The sequence below is a fragment of the Pithys albifrons genome, chromosome 17 (assembly GCF_047495875.1).
Source record: "Pithys albifrons albifrons isolate INPA30051 chromosome 17, PitAlb_v1, whole genome shotgun sequence".
Lineage (NCBI taxonomy): Eukaryota > Metazoa > Chordata > Aves > Passeriformes > Thamnophilidae > Pithys > Pithys albifrons.
The window spans coordinates 3,690,058-3,711,035 of NC_092474.1; the positions used below are offsets into that span (position 1 = coordinate 3,690,058).

The 20,978-nt window shown below is 39.7% G+C and overlaps 1 protein-coding gene across 12 annotated transcripts in view; it reads left to right on the forward strand.

Annotated features, from left to right (window-relative positions):
- RIMBP2 (RIMS binding protein 2) overlaps window positions 1-20,978 on the forward strand; it is a 139,453-nt gene that overhangs the window by 79,261 nt on the left and 39,214 nt on the right. For 8 of the 12 annotated variants that reach the window (XR_011699256.1, XR_011699258.1, XM_071572025.1 and 5 more), the window contains 8 exons: window positions 1,553-1,603; window positions 2,852-2,872; window positions 6,097-6,301; window positions 11,840-11,991; window positions 14,725-14,801; window positions 15,412-15,521; window positions 15,934-16,743; window positions 20,544-20,695. Coding sequence is in view for 10 of the 12 variants with exons in the window: in XM_071572025.1 (XP_071428126.1) it covers window positions 1,553-1,603; window positions 2,852-2,872; window positions 6,097-6,301; window positions 11,840-11,991; window positions 14,725-14,801; window positions 15,412-15,521; window positions 15,934-16,743; window positions 20,544-20,695 (1,578 nt within the window). In the remaining 2 variants the exon portion in view is untranslated. The remainder of the gene's footprint in view (window positions 1-1,552; window positions 1,604-2,851; window positions 2,873-6,096; window positions 6,302-11,839; window positions 11,992-14,724; window positions 14,802-15,411; window positions 15,522-15,933; window positions 16,744-20,543; window positions 20,696-20,978) is intronic. The other 4 variants (XM_071572021.1, XM_071572019.1, XM_071572023.1 and 1 more) reach the window with 1 other exon arrangement.

The following is a 20,978-nucleotide window of genomic DNA, read 5'->3' on the forward strand; positions in this document are numbered from 1 at the left end:
TTATGAAATGAAAGTAGTCACTCTGGGCAGTAACAGGATGGCATTTCACAGAATATCTTGTTCCTGTAGGAAAGGTGCTGATGAACCACCAAGATCTGCACTTCAAAGCAAAGCCAGTTATTGGTACAGCCTGATGAATGTGCTATCACGTTTTGAATATAATTCAAAAAGCATTGTCTTTTTAATATAAATACAGACTGATCAAATTTTTCAGCCTAGCAGCAAGAATATAATATTGTTTATCAAAGTTTTGTGTTGATGGGGAATCAGATGGTCTTTTTTCTTGAAAAAAACTTCAAGGCAGTTCGATGTAAAAGAGAGATAGCTATTGATGCAGGTTTTGTAATCATTTATCCAGAACTCATATTCTGGGTAGATTTTATTAAACTTGTAATGATGGATGACTCGAGGCTTTCTATTACCTGCTGTCCTGTGTTTGCTAATGCTCATGGAGCCAATATTTATCAAGTGCTAGCAGTAAGACTTATTGCTGTAGTACAGCAAGAAATATGACTGTGTTGGCAGCATTGAAGGAGGCTTTATTATCCTGCATGACAGTGAAGTATAGTCTGAGTGTATGTTCTGGCTGGCACTTTGTGGCCTGACCCAGCTCCCACTGAGACCAGTAACAGAGCAGGGTAGCCCTCAGGGGTGAGGGAAATGAAATTAAAATAGCTCTATCTGTGTCCATCATGGGACTGTGTGGGCCATCAAATTGGGAAGTCTGTGGGGTGTTGTCCTCTGCCAAACAGGAGGGGTTTAAGACTTTGCTCTGAAGAGGAATGTGCAGAACTATACAGTGGTTAACAAAATTTGTGCTTATCTTGGGCAAGCTTCAATAAAGGAGATAGTGACAACTTCAATGGAAAGAAAGTGAGGACAACATAAAGTTGCTGAGTGCTTTTTTTTTGGTTTTAAGGTTTAGGCTTTTCCAGACCAATGTTTGATAACTGGACTTCTGAGCTACATAAAATACTTTTCTGTTCTTATTTGTTCCCTGTTTTCGTCTTTGACTCAGTTGATTGGACCCTAAATATTGCACTGATGTTTTCAGACAGCCTGGCCTGTGGTTGGCTTGAAGTGTTTTGTGAGTTATTTGCTTCACTGATAAATACTGTTGCTTCATTGAAAGAATGAGCTGAATTTTTGTGTTGCTTTCTCCCAGCTGATAGGGGAGGTTTCTGCACCATGAACCTGCTCACTGTGCAATACCAAACCCTTTTCTGTTTTAATTCGAGAGTTTCAGAGGTGCTTGTGCTGTGATCTTGCAGTGTGCTGAGCCTGCTTGTGTTGGTCCAGCCAAATACCAATGCTATTAAACTTCCCTGAGATTCGATCTCCTAAAAATAAGCAGTTATTTCAGAGGCTTGGAACCCAAGTGCCAGAGTAATACTGGCAGAGCCACCCCTTCCAGACTGTAATTGGCTCTGGATTTCAGTATACAGTATGCTCCTTTATGTGGTTAGAGCATATTATATGTGGCATGACTAATGATTTTCCTTTTTCCTCCCTTCTTTCTCTTTTTCCCTTTTTCCTTTTCCATAAAAACAAGGCTCAGGTTGAAGCTAAGAAGGAACATGAGGGAGCAGTTCAATTGCTAGAGGTAAGATAATCTGTGTTACCTTTGCTTATTCAGGTTCCCTTCTGAATGTGATAACTTTACTGCATCCTCACTTTTGAAAGTTTCAAGAAATATGTAGGCAGATAGATTTTTTTTTCCCCTCTTCTAATGTAATTGCATCTTTTAAGATTTATAATTCTGTTGGGAGTTCATTAAGCTGAGCTGTTGGAAATGATGTGTATCTCAGTTTCTCATTTGGTTCTATTTTTTCTGTAAAATACCATTAAAGGAAGTGATTAATTATGGGAAATATTATTTATCAGGCTGGAAATGTAGCTGCAAATACCAAACAATTAAAGATTCCTAATTAAATACTGTCTAATAAACATAAGGCAACATGTTAAAGAACAGAAATGTTAAACTTAGTGAAATAATTTAGATACTTCCTGGAAACCTTCGAAGGGTGTGGTAGGGAGAGAACACCTCATTGTGCTGCATGAGGGAAAGAAAAGGCTTTAAATGGTTATTAAGTGTTAATGTATGTATCCTAAAAACCAGGCAATACCATGCATTGTTCATAGCAAGTGCATTGGCAATATTTCATTTTAAAATCTGGTTTTAGCAAAAGGTAATTTCCAGTCTCTTTAGCTTCCCACAGCCTTTCTGTCTGTCTATTTGCTGGCCATGCCTTGGCAAAAGGTGGTTTTTATTGGTGCATCGATCAACATTTTAAAAAAAATAAATAATTAATGTGTTCATAAAAGTTAATATTCCCACAGAACATGTTTTGCTCATAGGCTTTCATTATCACCATATATATTGAGTTTGTTTTAGCTTTAGAACGTAAGATTAAATTATTATTTAATGCCTGGTGGAAAGTGTATGATGCAGGAAAACATAATTAAAACCAAGGCAGGCAAGAGATTATTTACCCTCCTCAAGCTAAGCACAGTTCCTGTTTAGCTGATTTGTCTGCAGCCTGTGACTTGCTGAACCCCACCAAGGCTCCCAAAGCTTTTGCTTTTTATTGCCACCAGCGTGTTATTTTTTTAGCATTTTCTTTAATGTGCCTTTTGCAGTCTGAGCTCAGCAGCAATATTGATTTCTGAAACGTTTTCTAGCGTGGTTTGTGTTACTGCATGTTTTTACACGTGTAACTGGTCTAATATACTTTGCTTTGAAATGTCAAAACAAAAGAAATATTCAAAACTGTTTTTATTTCTTTGTTTATTTCACATCTCTTTGTTTACTGTGTCTTGTTTGGGATTTATTGCTTTGCACTTCATCCAGAACACCTTGGACAGCATGCAGGTATTTTAGGGCATAAATTCTCCTTTCCCTGTCCTGAGTCCTGCACTTTTCCCTGTAAAATGAGTATGCCAGCCCTGCCCAACCTTGCATGGGATGTGTGATAGAACCATTGTTATGCCAGCATGCTTTGCATTTATTGGCCAAGTACCAAAGCAGCAAATTCAAATTTTTTTTCCTGCAAGAAATTAATCCTGCCATGAGTTGGTGAGAACTCAGAGCCTGTTTTGGAAGTCAATTCCTTACAAGCATGCCCAGTAGGAATGGTTTGGTAGTTTATTCAAGACTGTAACTTTCTGACAGTGTGGATTTTGTCTGAATTCAGATTGTTTCTTTGTTAATACAGAGACTATTTTATGTGATACTTTCACCTGAGGCTGATTTGAGCCACCCAGTGAGAGCTAACAGATAAACTATGAAATAATATCTCTTAGCAGAATATGTGAGTTAACTACTAGTCTGAATTCAAACCTGTCCACTTGGAAAGTTGCTCATCATCTTCCCTGTCTCGTGTGAACAGTATCTGTCTTGTAATGGATGAAGTCTGCTTCATTTTCCCTTTAAGAAGGCATTTTAATTTTAGAAGCAGCACTATGGATGGTATGAGAAACTTGGCAAGTGCTGAGTGATAGACATTCAATCTGTGCAGCAGAGAATGTCTCTGCATACAACCACTGCTCTGGCAGTTCTAGGGAGGTCTGGCAGACCTGGCACCTTTGTGCCAGCGTTATTAGGGAGGGTTCCATGGGAGGAGAACTCAGATTTGGGAGCACACACCTCTCTCTGTGCAGCGATGGATGTGGGGTTTGTGCAGGGAGGTGAGTCCGGCTGGTGAGAGCAAACCAAGCACGTGCCTGGAGTCAAGAAATGAGGGTGAGCATGGATGGGGATGCCTCTGGAGAGCTCAGCTGTGGATCTCATGGCAGGTTTTTCTTTATATACAACCAACTCTTGTGCTCACTTCTAACTCACAACCTGAACTTTGAAAAAAAAAAGCAGTAAAGGCATTTTTCTTCCAGGCTTTGTACTGCCATGACAGAACAACTTGAGATTTCTGCATACTCAGAAGAGAAGACAAAGAAGGCATATGCTGAAATGCAATTAATTTTTAAATTAATCAATAATAATGCGTTCATATTTTTTGAAAAATATTTTTAAGACAAGCTTAGCATCTTGTTGAGGTTTGCATTGTGATGTTTTTATTTTTTATTTTATACTAGAGTTTCCATAACTGCATGTGGAAAGGTCAGTATATGTTCTTAGAGAGTTGAGTAGCTTATCCTTAAAAGAGGGGACCAGTAAACCCAGACCAGTTTGCTTCTTTGTTTGCTTAATGTTCTTTTAAAGTTGTACACAGATGTCATACAACAAATTAATAAGTAGCAAAGGCTCACATTTCAGTTGCTCAAAACCACAGCAAAAAGATGAAAGACAAAAAAACCTCAGGCATTTATTGTTTGTGTAAAACTCCCACAATGTCTCTGAGTCTTCTTGGGTTTCGTTTCGTAATCAATCAGATGGATACCCTGAGACATCTTTAGCAGAAATAAATTAATTTTGTGTTATGAATACAGAGAAATTATAGCTTTAAAATTCACTGTAGCTTTAAAAAAGTATTCATTACAAGAAAAGGAACAAACAGTACCACCTTCAGTAGTGAAAAATTTGGATTTTTGGGTTCTTCTGGGTACTCTAAGTGTTTCCCTTATTTTTAGTTGAGCTAAGATCTTTTTAGAGGTGGTGTGTAATGTATGTTGTTTTCTTGATATGCAATATGGGCAGTTTTTCTTCTGTCAACTGAGAATGTTTTTGTCTTTGAAAAAACCCAAACTCTTTGTTCAGTTGAATGAATTTAATTGATACCCTGACTTCCTTTGTTAGTACAGTTGTTTAACTAGGCATATATTATAAGGGGGTTTTTTAATGAAGGGATGTTTGTTCATCATAAAGCACCAGATCAGGATGCAATACATTAACTTTTCAAAGAAGGAGCCTGTTAGTGCCCCTGCTGAGCTCCTTCTGCCTGTTTGGGTCACAGCAGACAGACCTGGGCTCTGCAGTGCCATTCCCTGTGCCAGAGCACCCACCAACTGGTTGCCCCTGTGTGAAAATAAAACCTCACAAATGGAACTCTCAGGAGCTTCTCTGACTCTGCAGTCTTTGCAAGAGGTGTTAATTTATTCTTTCCTAACTCTCTGGGCACTTTGGGTTCGTGTTTTTGTCTTCAGGAATATCTGTCAGTGTATGCAAACAGATACACAGGTGGTTTATAAATGCAGATTGAAATTTAAATTCCTTGTACCGAAAACATTGTTATATCCTTACTTATTTGGTACAATGAATGTGCAGATCTGGGTAAAAGTTTTTTTATCCTACAGTGTCCTTACTACTCTTTATATGTTTTGAGTAAAAGTTTCAGGAAAAAACCTGAATTCCCATGCCCTTTGTCATTCCTTTCAGTCAGGGAATCTTTATTTCCCATCACCTTATTCATCTTCTCACATCAGGAATTCATTAGCCCTACGTAGGCAAATTTCCCAGCTCAGCACAGAAGTTTATCTTTTAAGTTCTGTTTTCTTAAAGCCTGATGCCTCAAAATTCAAAGAAAAATGTTTGCCAACAGTGGCATTTTGATGCTTCTCACAGGCTTCTCACAACCAGCCTCCTCTTGGCTGGTGTCTGGAGTACTTTGTGTGGTTTGGTTACCGTGAGGAGCATTGTTTTGGAAAGGAAATTCAAGCAGTGCCCAAATTCTGCATGAACCACTGTGGGGTTTTTTTCTTATTAGGTTTTAATACATAAATATTAACCCAGCAATTCAAGAGGCTTCAACTTAATAGCAGAAGAGGGGCATGTCTCAGAAATGTCCCTGCGTTCTAGGAAAACTTGGAAGAGCACACAAAACTGGCATTTAGATGTGTGTAGAAGTCACAAAGCTGTAGGAGCTGTTTGCAGGTGTTCTTGGCAGTGTTTTTTTTAGCACTGCCAAAACATCTGATAAGGAATTTCCCCTTTGGAAACTGGGGCTGAAAGGAGAAGTTACCTCAGTGTTCCAGGAGTACCACCAGGTTTCGTTCTAAGTGTGGGTGAGAAGTAGAGGGAGATTGTGGGCCTGTTCATCCCAACTAGTTTGCTTATCCTGGCTCCCTGGTACTTCAGAGGAATGTGCTGGAGTCAGAGCTGGCTGTGATCTCAGTCCGATGTCCATGTTCTCTCTTGGTTTGCAGGCCAAGGTGCGAGAGCTGGAGGAGAAATGCCGGACCCAGAGCGAGCAGTTTAACCTCCTGTCCAGAGAGCTGGAGAGGTTCCGGCAGCAGGCAGGGAAGATTGACCTCCTGAGCAGCAACACCTTGGCATCCTCAGATCTCTCTGGTTCTCCTGCTAAATCTCTATCCCAGTTAATGAATGGAATAGCCACTTCTATAGGCAAAGGTAAGGACCAGCATTTTATTTGTTCTGCCCTTGGGGTTTTCAGATGCAACTCTACGATGTAAACAGAGTTTGATGAACAGATGGAGGATGGAATCCACTCCTGTTCCTGTTTTGTGGCTTGTTTAAATTTCAGAGTCTCTTAAGCCTCCACTGAGCTTGTTCCAGCTTTATTCAGGCACTGCTGTGAGCAGAATTCTCTCTAATTTTGTTGGGTGTAGTGATAAGAAACCAGTTCAGCATTAAAATGATGTATTCCTTGTGTAAAAATATGCTTCCCTTATAAGAAGAAGGACTGTTTGCATGTCCAGGCTATGCTGTAAAACATTCCCTGTTTCAGGGACAGGATCTGCATGAAATAGTAGTTCATGGGGAAAGAAAGCACAGAACCCCCACAATGTGCTGGCCATTACAGGAAAGGAAAGTGTAAACGGAGAAAGGGAGAAAATGGGGAAGGTAAATGGAGTATTTTGACAGACATGAAATGTTTTGGGCTTCATTTCATTTGTTCAACAGAAATTATGCACTTGTCTGGAAAAAAATTGAAAGGAAAACAATAAAAAAAGGTAAAACAGAAGCAAACAATTTCTATAAAACATAGATTCTGGCATAGAGTGATTTGGGTTGAAAGTTTGTTTTATGGGAAATATTTTAACGGAACTGAATAGGGATGACATCTGCAATTGCTAAACTGTGCAAAGGTATGGTTTAAAATTTTAACTGTGTCAAAATAGCATTCTAGGATAGTATTTAAACATGTAACTCCCAGTTGTTCTAGAAACAGAAGAGCCTCACCAAAAATATTGTTGATTTGAGTTTCAAAAGGAATAGAGAATGTAAAGGTAAAAAAATAAAAATTGATTTACATCTTTGTCGTTGTTCCTACACTTACAGTGCCCAGTATGGTCAACAGGAGGTGTTTATCCAAGATCTGTGTTGAACTTTCACCAGGTCATCTCCTGTTGCCAGAGGCAAGGGCTCTGCTAAGTGCAGAGCTTTGTAAAAGATCCATTATTCATAAGAAAATTGTAAAGATGGAGGCAGGAGGTTACCTGAGGACACTTGACAGTAACTTCCATGTAAATCACATGTCAGATTGTGTATTACTATGATGTTACTCTCAAGGCTGCAATGACTCCACTTGCTCTGCAGCTGTCAGTTAATTCCCATTACTTATATATTCCCCAAAAGTTGGTTTAAAATAAGTATGAGAAGAAACTGGAAATATGAAGCAGTCTCAAGTTTTCTTCCTAAGCTTCTAGAAAAAACTCTGAGGAACAGAGTGCAGAAATCACAACTCATTCCCTGCTGTTCCAGACCAGTGGTTATTTTCAGTGAAAGGTGCTAAACCTGATGTGAAATCAAGTCCAAAGGACCCAAGGTGATGTCCTTCTTTCATTCCAGTTCAGGAACTGTGTATTTTGTAGGCCTTGGGTTCTTGAACCCAAAATTGGAGCTGTTGGCAGTCTTGCCCACTGTGATGCGTGTTAGTTCATGGGCTTTTCTGGAGCTGCAGGTTGTACCCAAGTGGATATTGAATTCTCAAGGCATTACCTGATAGCCCCAAGAATTTATTAGAAATTTCCTTAATACCAGCAGCATTAGCTCTTCTGTCTCTAAGGACATGATTTTCAAGAAAAGGTCAATAGGTATTGAAATGTTCTCCAGGCAGTGAAGGTCCAGCCTGGATCACTGCAGTTGATTTAAGCAGCCCCTCAAATGCAAATCAGCCAAACTTTTTAAGGGACTCAGTCAAACTCTCCAAACTAATTTACATTTATTCTTAAAATACTAACAGAAAAACCTTTTCAAAAACCTTCAAACATACCAGACAAATACTCTGAGTAATCCTTGAGTAAAAGCACAGCAAACACAGCCAAGCCTGTACTGAAGGCATTTAAAGACCTTGCTCTGTAAACCTTCTCTCATAACCTTTTGATTTTTCTTTGACTTACAATTCAGGGCCTGCAGCACTAGTGAATAAACATCAGAAATCCTTGGACAACATTCATTCTCAGTGTGAATGCACTGATAACAATAAAGTGATGTTTGAGCAAGTGGGCAGGATTTCTAATTATTGAAATCAACCCTTTCACAATAATGATGGTAATGTACAGCAAGTTCTCCAAACCAGAAGTGTAATTATTTTTATTATGTGTGAGGAAGAAAGAACACAAGAGGGAACACAGGGACAGCTTTCAAAGCAAAGCAAATGACGGAAATGAGATCAGTTTATGACCAGCTGCTTTGCCTTAATTGGTGATGTTTGAATGGATCAGGAAATGAAATAAACCCGGACAAAATGGGTTAGAGCATGAAAAGTTCACTTTAACCATATAATAATGTCCCAATCAGATATAGAAACCTGAAGATGTATTATTCATCAGATAAGAGGCTCATTTAAATGGTCTTTCTAGATAATTTAAGTGGTCCATATGGAATTAGCAATTACAATAAACAAAACGGAGAGTCTAATTGTAATGCAAATATGGTCAGCTTTGATTCTCCTGAAACATTTAAATTAGGTCCAGTGATCTTTCTTTTCCCTTAAAAAGACGTTCTTCAGATTTCCTTAACAGGTATTTGCCAGGCAGGGGCATATATGAATTTTACAGACTTTATGCACTTAAACCCTGTGGCTTTATAAGGTTCTTCTCTAGTATTTAGAGAAAGAAAAAGAAGAGACATTTCTAGATGCTGCTGCCTGTTCTTATGAGCCAACCTCATGTATTTTTCATTTTTAACTCTGTGTTTTCCAGAGGGCAGATATGAAAGGAAAGGTGTTTAGTTTGGAGTTTTTTGCTCAGTTTCCAGTTAACAAGATTTAAAATAGTCTGTAGGTCTGATTCCCCCACATTCTGTTGCTCAAGCCCAGGGAGACATCGGTGTCATTGCCTCGGATGAACAAGAGAACCAGGTTTGAAATAGTGGGGGTTTTTTTGGAGCTAAACTTAGGCCAGGTTTTAAATGCAGCCTTTTTTGTCTTTATCCTGTATTCACAATGTGCAGGAGCAGACACCCTCTGTGGAAATGAGCTGGAGATTACAGAGGTTCAGGAGGTTTCAGGAGGAATGTGTTTCATACTTGATATGCTTGTGTTTATTTTTTTAATCCAGATGTGACTCTACGTTCATAGAATCAGCATGAATTTACATACATAATTTAAGTGTCTCATGACCTTTGAAAAAGGCTCCTCTCCAGAATACACAGGAACTAATTGCTAAAGTTGTATGATAAGGCTTGCATGAAAATCACATCTTTCCAATTTATTGCAGATATTAAAAGACATTGAAAATGCAGTAATTTTTAAGTTGCCTAAAGAACCAGATCACATTGTGATCCTAGAGAAAAGCAGTCCCACAGCATGGAAAGAGTCTGAGAGGATCAGCTTGTGTGGTTTCACAACTTTTTCATGAGGAGACAGGAGTTGATGGCACCCAGTGTGGATCTTATTGAAAAGGGAGATGCTCCTTTGCACCAGTAGCCAAATAAACAGAGAAACAGAGAACACTAAAGGCAGCAATTAGTCCAGTTAGGAAGACAGATCCATTTTGCTTAGCCAGACTTGGAGCAGAAGCTGCACTTCCACATACATTGCTGGATATTCCCATCCCTCTGATGGGAACTGAGGTATCTGTGTAGGCTCAGCATTATCTGCAGCCACAGATGTGTCCAGTCACTTAATGCAATTACAACTACAACCCAGTTTTCTCTTCAATATATTAGAGACTCAGGGCAAATTCTATGTACCCTGTTTTGCAAATGAAAAAATAAGACAGATTGATCTCTTCCAGAATCTTGATATTCCTGGAGTTCTTCATAATGTGTGTTGCCATTCTAGTTGCCACCCTATAAGCATGCAAAGCAAGGGCTGGATTGTCCTAGAATCTTTCTCCACATTTAGTACAAATGCAGCTAATTTAAAAACAAAGCCTGAAAAATCCAGGAGGTATGAGACCAAACAGCAGTTTCCTTTGAATGAATAATCACAGTTGGCCCAATTATTTATAGGCTTGGCGCTGACAGGCTGATATGGCAAGCACATTAACAGCAAACAGAAGGAGCTAAATTGGCTAAAGGTTTCTGAACAGGGATGACTCTCCTGTTATGTATGTGAGAAAGGTTCCAAGAATAAAAAATATGCCCTTTTGCAGCCTGGGGATTGCTGGAAGCAGGGCTGGGTGTAATTAATCTTTTGTGTGGTGAGTTGTGTATTTCCCTTCTGTCAATGTGCTTAAGCTGTCCTGCTGTAAATTACAATGATGCAGAGCAAATTAATCATATTGGACTAATGAGAACACCAGAAAAACCCTCTGATGGTATTCTTGGAGCTCATTCTCCTCCGCAGTGTGAATAAAGAGGTTTCACTGATAATTCCTGGTGACGTGGTCTGGGAAGGTTGGAATTCAGCAGCAAAACCTTGCTGTCCAGACATGGGGCACAACAGGGAGGAAATGCTGAACCTACACATATTCAGGGTCTGAAAAATTAGAGCATGGGCTAATTATGGTAATGAAAAGGAGAATGCACTCTGCATATCTGAATGTGTCAGCAAAGGACTGTGCTTTGCTGGAACTTCTGCTCATGCTGTAGGTATAGTTAAGCCCAGTTTACACTGTCCTGCTTTTGTGTGGTTTAGGGACTAAACAGAAAAAGGGGAAAGTATTTTATTTTATGCTTTATTAGTCTATCTTGTAACCTGGATGATGTAGCTCTTTTTAATTGTCTCCCCTCACCTCTAGGCCTGATTTTCAACCAAGTCAATAGGAGATAAGAGCCATCCCCTTTGCAAGGCTGCCTTCTTAGGTTATTCAGTGTGCAATATAAACCTTTTCTCTTTTTTTAAAGTATTTTTTAAAAGCACAATAAAAATATTAAAAAAGGGTTTCTGAACATTTTTCATTTTTCATAGCCCAAGTCTTCCCCTTTTTAGGAACTGGAGAGATGGCACTGTGGTCAAATTGCATGTTTTAGTAGTGGTGCTGAAGAGGAACTCTTACCAAGTATGGGGCAGGTGCTCTTGGCACTTACTGCCTGCCAGAAGTCAAACCTCTTCATTTCAAAATGTATATCAGGGCAACTAAATAATTAGCATTTTAGTCACTTTCTTAGAAGACACATGTATAACTTGGTTCTACTTTCCAGTATATGACAGAGTCCCCAAAAGATAGAAAGGTTCTAGCAGCAGCTTTTTAGTGCTGAGTATGTTAAACAGCATGTCAGGTAACTTCTCCAAACATATTAAGGTGCTCAGAATGAAAGTGGAAGTTTTTTTTCAGTAAGGGAAATTTTAACTTTGAATTTTTGAATTAGAATACCTTTACTTTCTATGTTATGTTTTGTTACATATTATTGACTTAGGCAATTTACCAAAAGACTGGGAACTCGTCGGCTTAGCCACTGTTATGCTCTGCAGTCTGGAGTCTTTTTCTAGAAGGATTTTTAACAGGAGAAGAAAATAACTCACTGCTGCTTATTCTTTGGCAGAGTTTCTGCTTGGGAGCAATTACTTATTCTTGTGTGTGTTTTGTTCACTGCCAGGTCATGAAAGTCCTTCTGGAAGTCGCTGTGTGATTTCAGAGTTTATACGACCCCTTCAGATATCTGGAGACAAACCAGAACAACTGTCTGTCAAACCAACATTCCTGTCCAAGTCAAGATCTGGTACCCCAAGATGCAGATTTGATTCAGACGTGAGTCTGTTACTGAAAATGTGTTGAAGGGGCTCCTCTGCTCCAGGGGGATGATGCTGGTTGATCCACCTGCTTTTAAATGAATGTTCCCATTTTCTGAGACAATTTGGGAACACGATCAGTGGGAATGTAACTGATACTTTCAAAGAAGCCACAGCTGATACCTTAGTTACACAGCATAAAAAAATAGGTGTGTGAGAACCTCAGGCTTTTCTGAAAACCTCAGCCTTCAGAGATGCAGGCAGAGCATTGTACTGCTGCCGTGCCTGGGGTTTAAATCAGCACTTTCTGTGTGTGTCTGCTTTGGTGTGGATCTGTGTTAGGCAGCTTTATTAGTGTTTTATTATGTCTACCAAAAAGAGTGACTTGTATGGAAGAGAAATTCCATGTGGTGCCCTGTCCAGACAGGGATGCTCTGACAGAAAAGCAACTCATTCTGCAGGACTCCTTCTCTGCTTAGTTTTCATGATGTGTGAATCTTCTCACTAAAGGCAGACCCCACCTATCAACAGCCTTTCCAGCACTTCTAAACTGATACTGAGCCTGGAAAACGGAAAGTTGCAGGATGTTGCCACCAAAGTCTCCCACCATTCAGCTTTACATCTGGTGTTTAATTGTGCTTTTGGAAGTTTCTGTTCCTCCTTTCTTAGAAAGGTTTTCTTCTCTTCAATATAAATCTAGCAAAAACCTAATAGGAAGCTCCTAAGAGCTTTTCAAAGGTGCCATAACAAATTGTTTGTTAATGTTTAGGGCAAATATATATATATATTTATCTGTGTGTGTGTGTGTGTGTGTGTGTGTATGTATATATATATAATTTTATTTATAGTTATATATATCCAGAGATAGATAGATAGATAGATAGATAGATAGATAGATAGATAGATAGATAGATAGATAGATAGATATGAATGGATAGATATGGATAGATATGTATATATGTGTATATATGTGTAAAAAAAGTAGAGGACAAATTTTGAAAACTTTATGGAAGGGTATTACTTTCTATTAAATACTATAAGCCTGTCTAGTATGGGCAGATACCCATGAGGAAATGATCTTTAGATTTTACCCCTCACTTTGTAGCATGGAGTCCCTTTCTTAATCTTTACAAGAACTGTGTGCCTATTTTCTGTCTATGTTACATTCATTGCTACTGAATCTGTGCAAATTGACAGAGACAAAATGTTTCTAAATGGATCACAAGCCTGAGCGTGGTGTAGGATATTCAACAAAGTATTAGGTTCTTGTATAGTAGGAATTCCATGGGCATATCCAAGGATTATCCACAAGAAATATTTGTGTTTATTTGTGTAGCAACATTACTGAAAAGTGGGAACACTCGCTGCTTTTTGAAGAGGCCACAGAAAAAGCAGCCCAAAGGAGTGAAGGCAGAAAAAGCAGCTTAGTGAGGAGATTCAGGGAAGCAGAACTAACAGCAGGGAACAGCAAAAGCGCACGTCAAATTTAATTCCCTTTTTCTATTATTTTTCAGTTATCTCTCACGGAGAATGTCAAGGCCTCTTTTGCAGAATTGTACATTTTGTGCCTTCTAGAGTGTAATTATGTGATACACACTTATATTATGCAAGCTCACAGAAATTAAGCTCCATTCCTTTTCAGAGATATCCAGACCTAAGGGAGAGTGTGTGAATAAAACCTAAAAATGGAGCATAATGCTTGGAAGTCTGAAATAAATAAAAGAAAAAAAAGTGATACTCTGCAAAAAAATATGTCTGCAACTACACTGGTTGTTACTGGTAGCAAAGTCTTCTAGAATAGGCATTATTGGTTGAGTTATGCCCTTGGTGACAAGCCCATATAAAGATGTCAGGGTGACAATCCTTGCAAATTTGCATACATGGCCAAATTCTGCCCAGGGAAAATACCTGTTATCTGGCTGTCACTGTCCTCCTCACTGGAGTCACCTGTTGGCAGAATAGTGTGTGTTCTGCTAACCTACCTCTTAAGAGTTAATTTGGAGGAAAAGTCACTTAACTCAGTATTTTCTGCTGTGCTTTTGACAGGGACCAGTTTGGACCTGAAAGCTGCAGTTTCACCCTGTAAAATTTTGGGCAATTTACAGACAATTTATGTTATTTGATCCCACTGTTAACCTGGTATTTCTACCTTAAGTGAAGTTCTCTCAAGCACAGGCAAAAAGTTGGTCATTTTTTCTGAAATGTCTCACAGCATTCTGTAAAATAAGTGGAGGAAAGTTTGTCTCTCACTTTGAAACCTCTACTAGGATCAAAGCATAACACAATTACTGTTTTACCTGGTGCAGAAATAAAATAGGCAGAGTCTGTGTTGATTTGGAGGACCAGATTAATAATGGAATAAATTTGTGGCTTTGCAGAATTGAATTAAATATTATGGGAAATTCAGAAGAAATATATTTCTTTCAGTTAGTGAAAAGGTTGGAATTCAACAGATGCTGACACTGTGAATTGTATTGGATTGGCAAGGGGGTATATTTTGTGTGATACTCCGTGTTTCCAAGTATTTGGATGTGCACACTTGAGCCAGCTCTAAACTCAGCATTTGTCTTAACTACTTAGTCACTGGTATCAGCCCTTCTAAGTAAAATTAACCAGTTGTGTTCCATGTTAGAATTTAAATAGTGTTTCTTCTCAGTTCCCTGTTCACTGTCTGGTTTATATCACCTTTCAGGAAAACTGTTTCATGAAGCCTTTTGAAATCACGTTATCTTTTCTTTTATCCCCTCTGCAGATGGATAATGATCAGAATTCCAATACCTCAAAGCAGAGATATTCTGGGAAAGTCCATCTTTGCATTGCCCGTTACAGGTAAAACCCCCATCTCATGACATGTACAAAATTCAACATCAGGTTTTCTTTCACTTTATTCACACACTGAATTACTACATGGAATTCATGTTATGGATAACAGAGCCCTTTTCTGTTTGCACTGACATGACATGGCTCTCTTACCCACCACTGTATTTCTAGCCTTCAGTGTCTAAACGACATGAAATGGGTACCTCCTACTTTATACAGGATGTCTCAGTCTCTTCTTATAAGTTACTTTTTCAAGCAAGGAAAGATTTAAAAGTCTGTCACATCTTCACTTTGCACTTTAAGCTGTAAAGTTCTGTAGTGATAAAAATTCTGGTGACTAACAATGTCTTTCAGGATGGATATGGATTTAAATACTTTGTAAGTACTTTTTGTCTCTCAGTAGCTTCTTTATCTATAACTCACTGGTTTTGTCTTTTCTTACCTTGTCTCTGTAGAATTTAATAAACCTGTGTCAAAAACACATTAAACACATAAAACATATGGAATAGGGAGACTGGAAAAGGCCCCCAAAACTGAGTTTGTTTTAATTCCCTTTTAAAAATAAGCCTTAGAGCTGTGCACCTTCTCCTGCTCACTGTTCCACCTGTCCTTCTTGCAGTTACAACCCTTTCGATGGACCAAATGAAAATCCAGAGGCAGAGCTCCCTCTTACGGCAGGAAAGTACCTCTACGTGTACGGAGATATGGATGAGGATGGCTTCTATGAAGGTATTTTTTTTAATCTATGAATTCATGCTAATTCATGCAGATTGAAATCAGTTCGTCTGTCAAACGCGCTCCAAATTCCTTCCTTCGTCTACTACTAAATTAGTTACTAAAATTACCCTTATCATCCTTCTGTTAATTAGAGTTTCTGCACCAGCAAAGCAGCTCCTTGCAGGCAAAGCTAATTATGAGATATTTTATGGTGTCAGCTTTTCCTGCTGGCAAGGTTTAAGTTGACAAGAAGGTTCACTGGCAGTTCTGGTGTTTCCCTCGCTGAGATGTTACAATCTCAAACTGTGAATGTTGGTTTTGTACAGTTTTCACTCTTCTTCCTTACCTTGCCTGCTCTCAAGGCACTGACATGAAAGAGGTGTTCTCCTTCAGGGATTTTAATGCCATTGCTCTTTCTCACCAGGAGAACTTCTGGATGGACAAAGAGGACTAGTCCCTTCGAATTTTGTGGATTTTGTTCAAGACAATGAGACCAGGTTGTCAAGCACATTAAGCAGTGAACAAGATCAGAATTTTATCAACCACTCGGGTCCCACTTTGGAAGGAGACCTCTTGGAGATAAGTCCACCAAGCCACATAGACTCGAGCGTAATCAGCAACGGCGCAGGGACTCTGGATGTGAACATTGATGAAATTGGAGAAGACATTGTGCCTTATCCCAGAAAAATCACCCTTATTAAACAACTAGCCAAAAGTGTCATTGTGGGCTGGGAGCCGCCGGTAGTGCCCCCCGGCTGGGGAACCATTAGCAGCTACAACGTGCTGGTGGACAAAGAGATCCGCATGAACGTCGCCTTGGGCAGCAGAACGAAAGCGCTGATAGAAAAGCTCAACATCTCTGCGTGTACCTACAGAATCTCCATCCAGAGCATCACCAACAAGGGCAACTCCGACGAGCTGCAGTGCACTTTGTTGGTTGGGAAGGATGTCATAGTAGCCCCCTCTAACCTGAAAGTGGACAATATAACCCAGATTTCTGCTGAGCTGTCCTGGCTCCCTACAAATAGTAATTACAGTCATGTCATCTTTCTCAATGAAGAAGAATTTGACATTGTCAAGGCTGCTAGCTACAAGTACCACTTTTTTAATTTGAAGCCCAATATGGCCTACAAGGTGAAGGTCATGGCAAAGCCCCATCAGATGCCCTGGCAGCTTCCCTTGGAACAACGAGAAAAAAAGGAAGCCTTTGTGGAATTTTCTACATTGCCAGCAGGTTTGGTATTTTTCTCTCTACCCCAAAACTCTCCAGTTAAGTTTTTATGAAAATGCTAGATAAAATAACTTCATCTTTAACTTTCTGCTCTAATCTCTGTCACTTTCATGAGCAGAATAGAGATTATTAGATTGCTTTTAAAATTAATTCCTGCCCTACGTTATTGTCTTCTTGGTTCCTGGGTAGGGACAGATGCATTTTTGGGAGATAAACTCCAGATCATCATCTCAGATACTACGCTAAGTGTTTTATCAGATTAATCTCCATTTTTATTTAATTTGTCCAGTTATAATGTTTCTGGTAATAATTTATTTTCATTGGTGTGAACAACACTGGGAGAAAAAAGGTTTTACTTCTTTTTTCTGTTATTTGTGTGTCTTAAAGAGCCCTTTTTACAGACATTTTCTCAAATGAAAAGCAGCAGAGATCTCTAAGAGGACCACAGAGTCGTTTAGGGGTTGTAAATGCATTTTGGTCGTGAAGTTGTGATCATACTGCACAATGTAAAGTCAACAAATCCATTGTGTTTTGAAAAGTCTGAGGTTTTCTCCCACCTGACTTTTACTTTAGGAATGGTGGTAAGTGTTGTGAGTCGTTTCCCATTATTTAAGAACATTGAAGTAATGTTGAAAACTGGAGCAGAAATAATGTAGTGAATTAAAGGATAATCTCATGATTTTTGGGGTGTATGGCAGTACCTGAAAAAACCTGAGCATCTGTCCTTATAGATTAACCAACCCAAGGTCATCTCATCAAGGACAAGTAGGAGACTCCTTATATATCCTGTCTTTTAGATCCCTGAATGCCTCTGGAGCAGGGACAGATGAGTACAAGTGGCTCTTGGGAAGCAGAATGTCAGTAGCATGTCCTGAGCTGTGGTTATTCACTCCCTGCTGGGATTTGATTCCAGCAAAGGGGCAGGAATTGGTTCTGGTCTCCTCCTTTGCTTGTGTGACTTTTTTGTGAGGAGACAGACAGGACAGCAATGCTGCTTGAGTAGAGAGGGAGTTAAGCTTGTATGTCTTTCCCTTTTTGATGCTGTCGATTTATAAAAGTTTCAGTAAAATGTCCTCAGCTCACACATTGACTCTTTTGTCTGGAGTCACTGCAGTGAGGGAATTGGTGGTGCTGTTGTAGAATCTCTGGGAGGGGCATTTCAACCTTGAGATGTGTCCTGGGGGAGATGGGAGGCACTGCCTGGGTGCTGGCTTGAGCTTATTGTAGACTTTTTTACTATTTGGGAAAGGCCTTTTGAGTAAAGGTTTTTTTCAGGACAAACTCTTACCATGCTGTATCTCCCTCTAGTTGCTGAAGTGTGTGAAGCAATTCATGGGCTGTTCTCTGCTGAGCAGCTGAAATGCAGTGGAGCCTCAGCTTTTAGATTCAGAGATCCCAGAGTCTTCCCCACTCCCTCATTACACAGAAAGCATTTTTACAGAAGCATGTCAACTTTTCACTGTTACACAGCAAAATAAAATAGCAACTGCTGAAGCAATTAGTGGCTGAGGCCTGTATTTCAGAAGCTATTAGAACAAAGGAAAAGGATGTCCATGAAATCACAGTCTGTGATGGGAGTTATCAACATAGCTGTGCTTTTGTCTTGCAAATATTGCTGGCTTTGAGGAATCACATCTCTCTTCTTTTAAACTACAGTTAAAAGAAAGAAATTACTTGACTAATGCTGGGGTTTTTTTCTCAGTCTCTGGATTATTTTTCCACCTTAAATACCTTCAGTGCTCACTTTATTTGAAGCTGAGAAGCTCTGGTCTTTACTGGTGGGTTTGGTGATACACCCTTACAGAAAAGGATATCATCAGCCGTTTGTCCCAGAAAAGGAATGGGGATCAGAGAATGTTTTAAAATTTTCACACTGTATCAAACTCAGGGTTTTTTTTGGAGAATACATTAAGCAAAAATGACCTTGAGGCAGCTGCTCACATTTCAAAGCTGGAGAGAGCAGTTGCATGTAAAGTGCAGGACAATTAGGGATCACCTTTTCATTTTCCCCTTTGCACAGATATATCACGTTTTGCATGATTTATACTGAAAACACATTGTTTCCTGTCAGACCAAAGCTGAGTGGCAGCTCTTCAGCTGCTGAGCAATTGAACTCCTTTTCTTGATTCATCAAAACATTGGAATTGCTTAAATTAAAATAGAAATAGTTCTCTCTTGGACACTCAGATCTAAAAACAGAAATAAGTGCAGGATCAGGACCCATGGGACTGTTATGGTTTTTCAGCTATTTCTTGTGAAAAAACCCAAGGGGACCAAAGTAGAGCAGAATTCCAAACCAAACTTATGGTGATGGCCAGGACTATCAAAAGTTATCAAGAATAATTTCCCATTTAATGATAGGGGGAAATAGAAACCATGCTAAGCCTTAGGCATCACACTTTATTAAACCTGTCTCTGCCACAGTCTCTGAAGGTCAAGACATACTCCCTGGGGATTGTTGCGTTGTGGGAGAATGGAAGGAAAGTGGCTTCTCCTGCAGGAGCAAATTAATGTCATTGTCATTGACAAGATACTGGGTTAGAGCAGATGCATCCTTTCTTGTAAGCTGAGCAGCCTTGCTGGATTGGGAATGCTGGCTGTCAATAAAATAGGATGGTTAGGAAAGCTGAAATTCAATCCTAAACCAGGATCTGTCTTGGCCAAAAATAGTAGTAGGTCAATTTGCATACTTTGGACTTGCAAGTTAAAAATACTTGCAAGGAGATGGTATAAGCAAAAATTTCCTGTTGTGCCTGAACATGACCATAATTTTCTTTCCATGCCCACTAGACAATGAAATTCAGGGTCAGCAAACTACTGAAATGCACTGGCAGTTTGCCAGCAAACTGGCTGAGGCTTGTGTGGTATTTACACATGTATGATGCAGAGTTAAAATATTTGTGGCCTTTTTAGAGGATGAACAGGAATTGGTTGTGCTTAGTTCACTGGGAAAAGCAAATTCACTGCAATCAAGGTTTGTGTTCTCCTGGCTGTTCCACAGAGATGGCTCCAGCTGAGCCCTGCTTGTGAGATGCTTTAGCATGAGACACTTCTCAGGGTTTGGCTGCTAAATTAACAAGATGCTAAAAAAAATAATGAACTAATAATCTCTATGATATTTTTACTTTGGCCAAAGTAGAACTATTTATAGTAGGGTAATGTCTTTTAATTAAGGATGTATTTGGTGTGCTGTTACACCAACATGCTGTAAATGCCTTAAGAGGTTAGTGGATGTATTTTTTAATTCAGTGCAGAGAGAAGACTGAGACCAGTTGTCCTTTACCCAGCGTGCTGCTGGTGGAAAATGTTGAAGTTTCAGCTTGCAGTCCACATTGCACCTTAGTTCACTGTGCCACTGGCCCTTGAATTGTGACTTGGAGCCACTGATAGTCCAAAGAAACAGAATTTGGAAGTGATTTCTGAGTATGTAGAGTGCACTGAGTGCAGATATATATACCAAAAGTAATTTAGTCACTTACAGCAGTTTTCCACTAACAGTGCCAATCTCGGGCCTTTTTCTGTTAACATGTCCTGCTTTCAGAGTATCAGCTCTGCAGCCTGGGAGGTTAAAAACAGATCCAGAGCAAGGTGCAAGTCCAGGCTATCTTGCAAAGAAATATATCTTAGTTATGGTTGTAAGCTGAGGGTCAGTTCCTGCACCATGACCTGCTGAGCCTGTGCTTCTGGTTTTATGTAACAACTGGAACAAGGATATTTTGTCTTCTTAACAAATGATATTTAAAAAACCCCATTCTTTGAGATTTGTAGTTTCCAGCAACAGTGACCACTCCCATCTTCCTCAGGTCCTCCAGCTCCCCCTCAAGATGTCACTGTCCGGGCTGGGTCCACCCCAGGAACCATCCAGGTGTCCTGGAAACCCCCGACTCTGACGGCGACAGGGACGTCCCACGGCGCCAATGTCACAGGTTATGGTGTTTATGCCAAAGGGCAGCGGGTGAGTCCTCCTTCAGCACCACAGAGACCAACTACCTCAGGGGAATTTCAGCTGGCAGGGAAAGGCACCAGTGAAGATGTGACAGCCCTCAGGTGTCTGCAGGGGGCTCTCAGCTTTCAGTAGACCACATTCTGTTGCTTGTGCATAACTTGCTCATTAGTTTCCTTTCTAGAAGCACTTCAGCTTTAGGCTGAAGGTGTTGAACGGATTAAAGACAAGTGGTGATGAGTGGTGTGGAGCCCTGATGTGGGCTCTGGCAGCCCACTCTGAATTGGCAATAGTT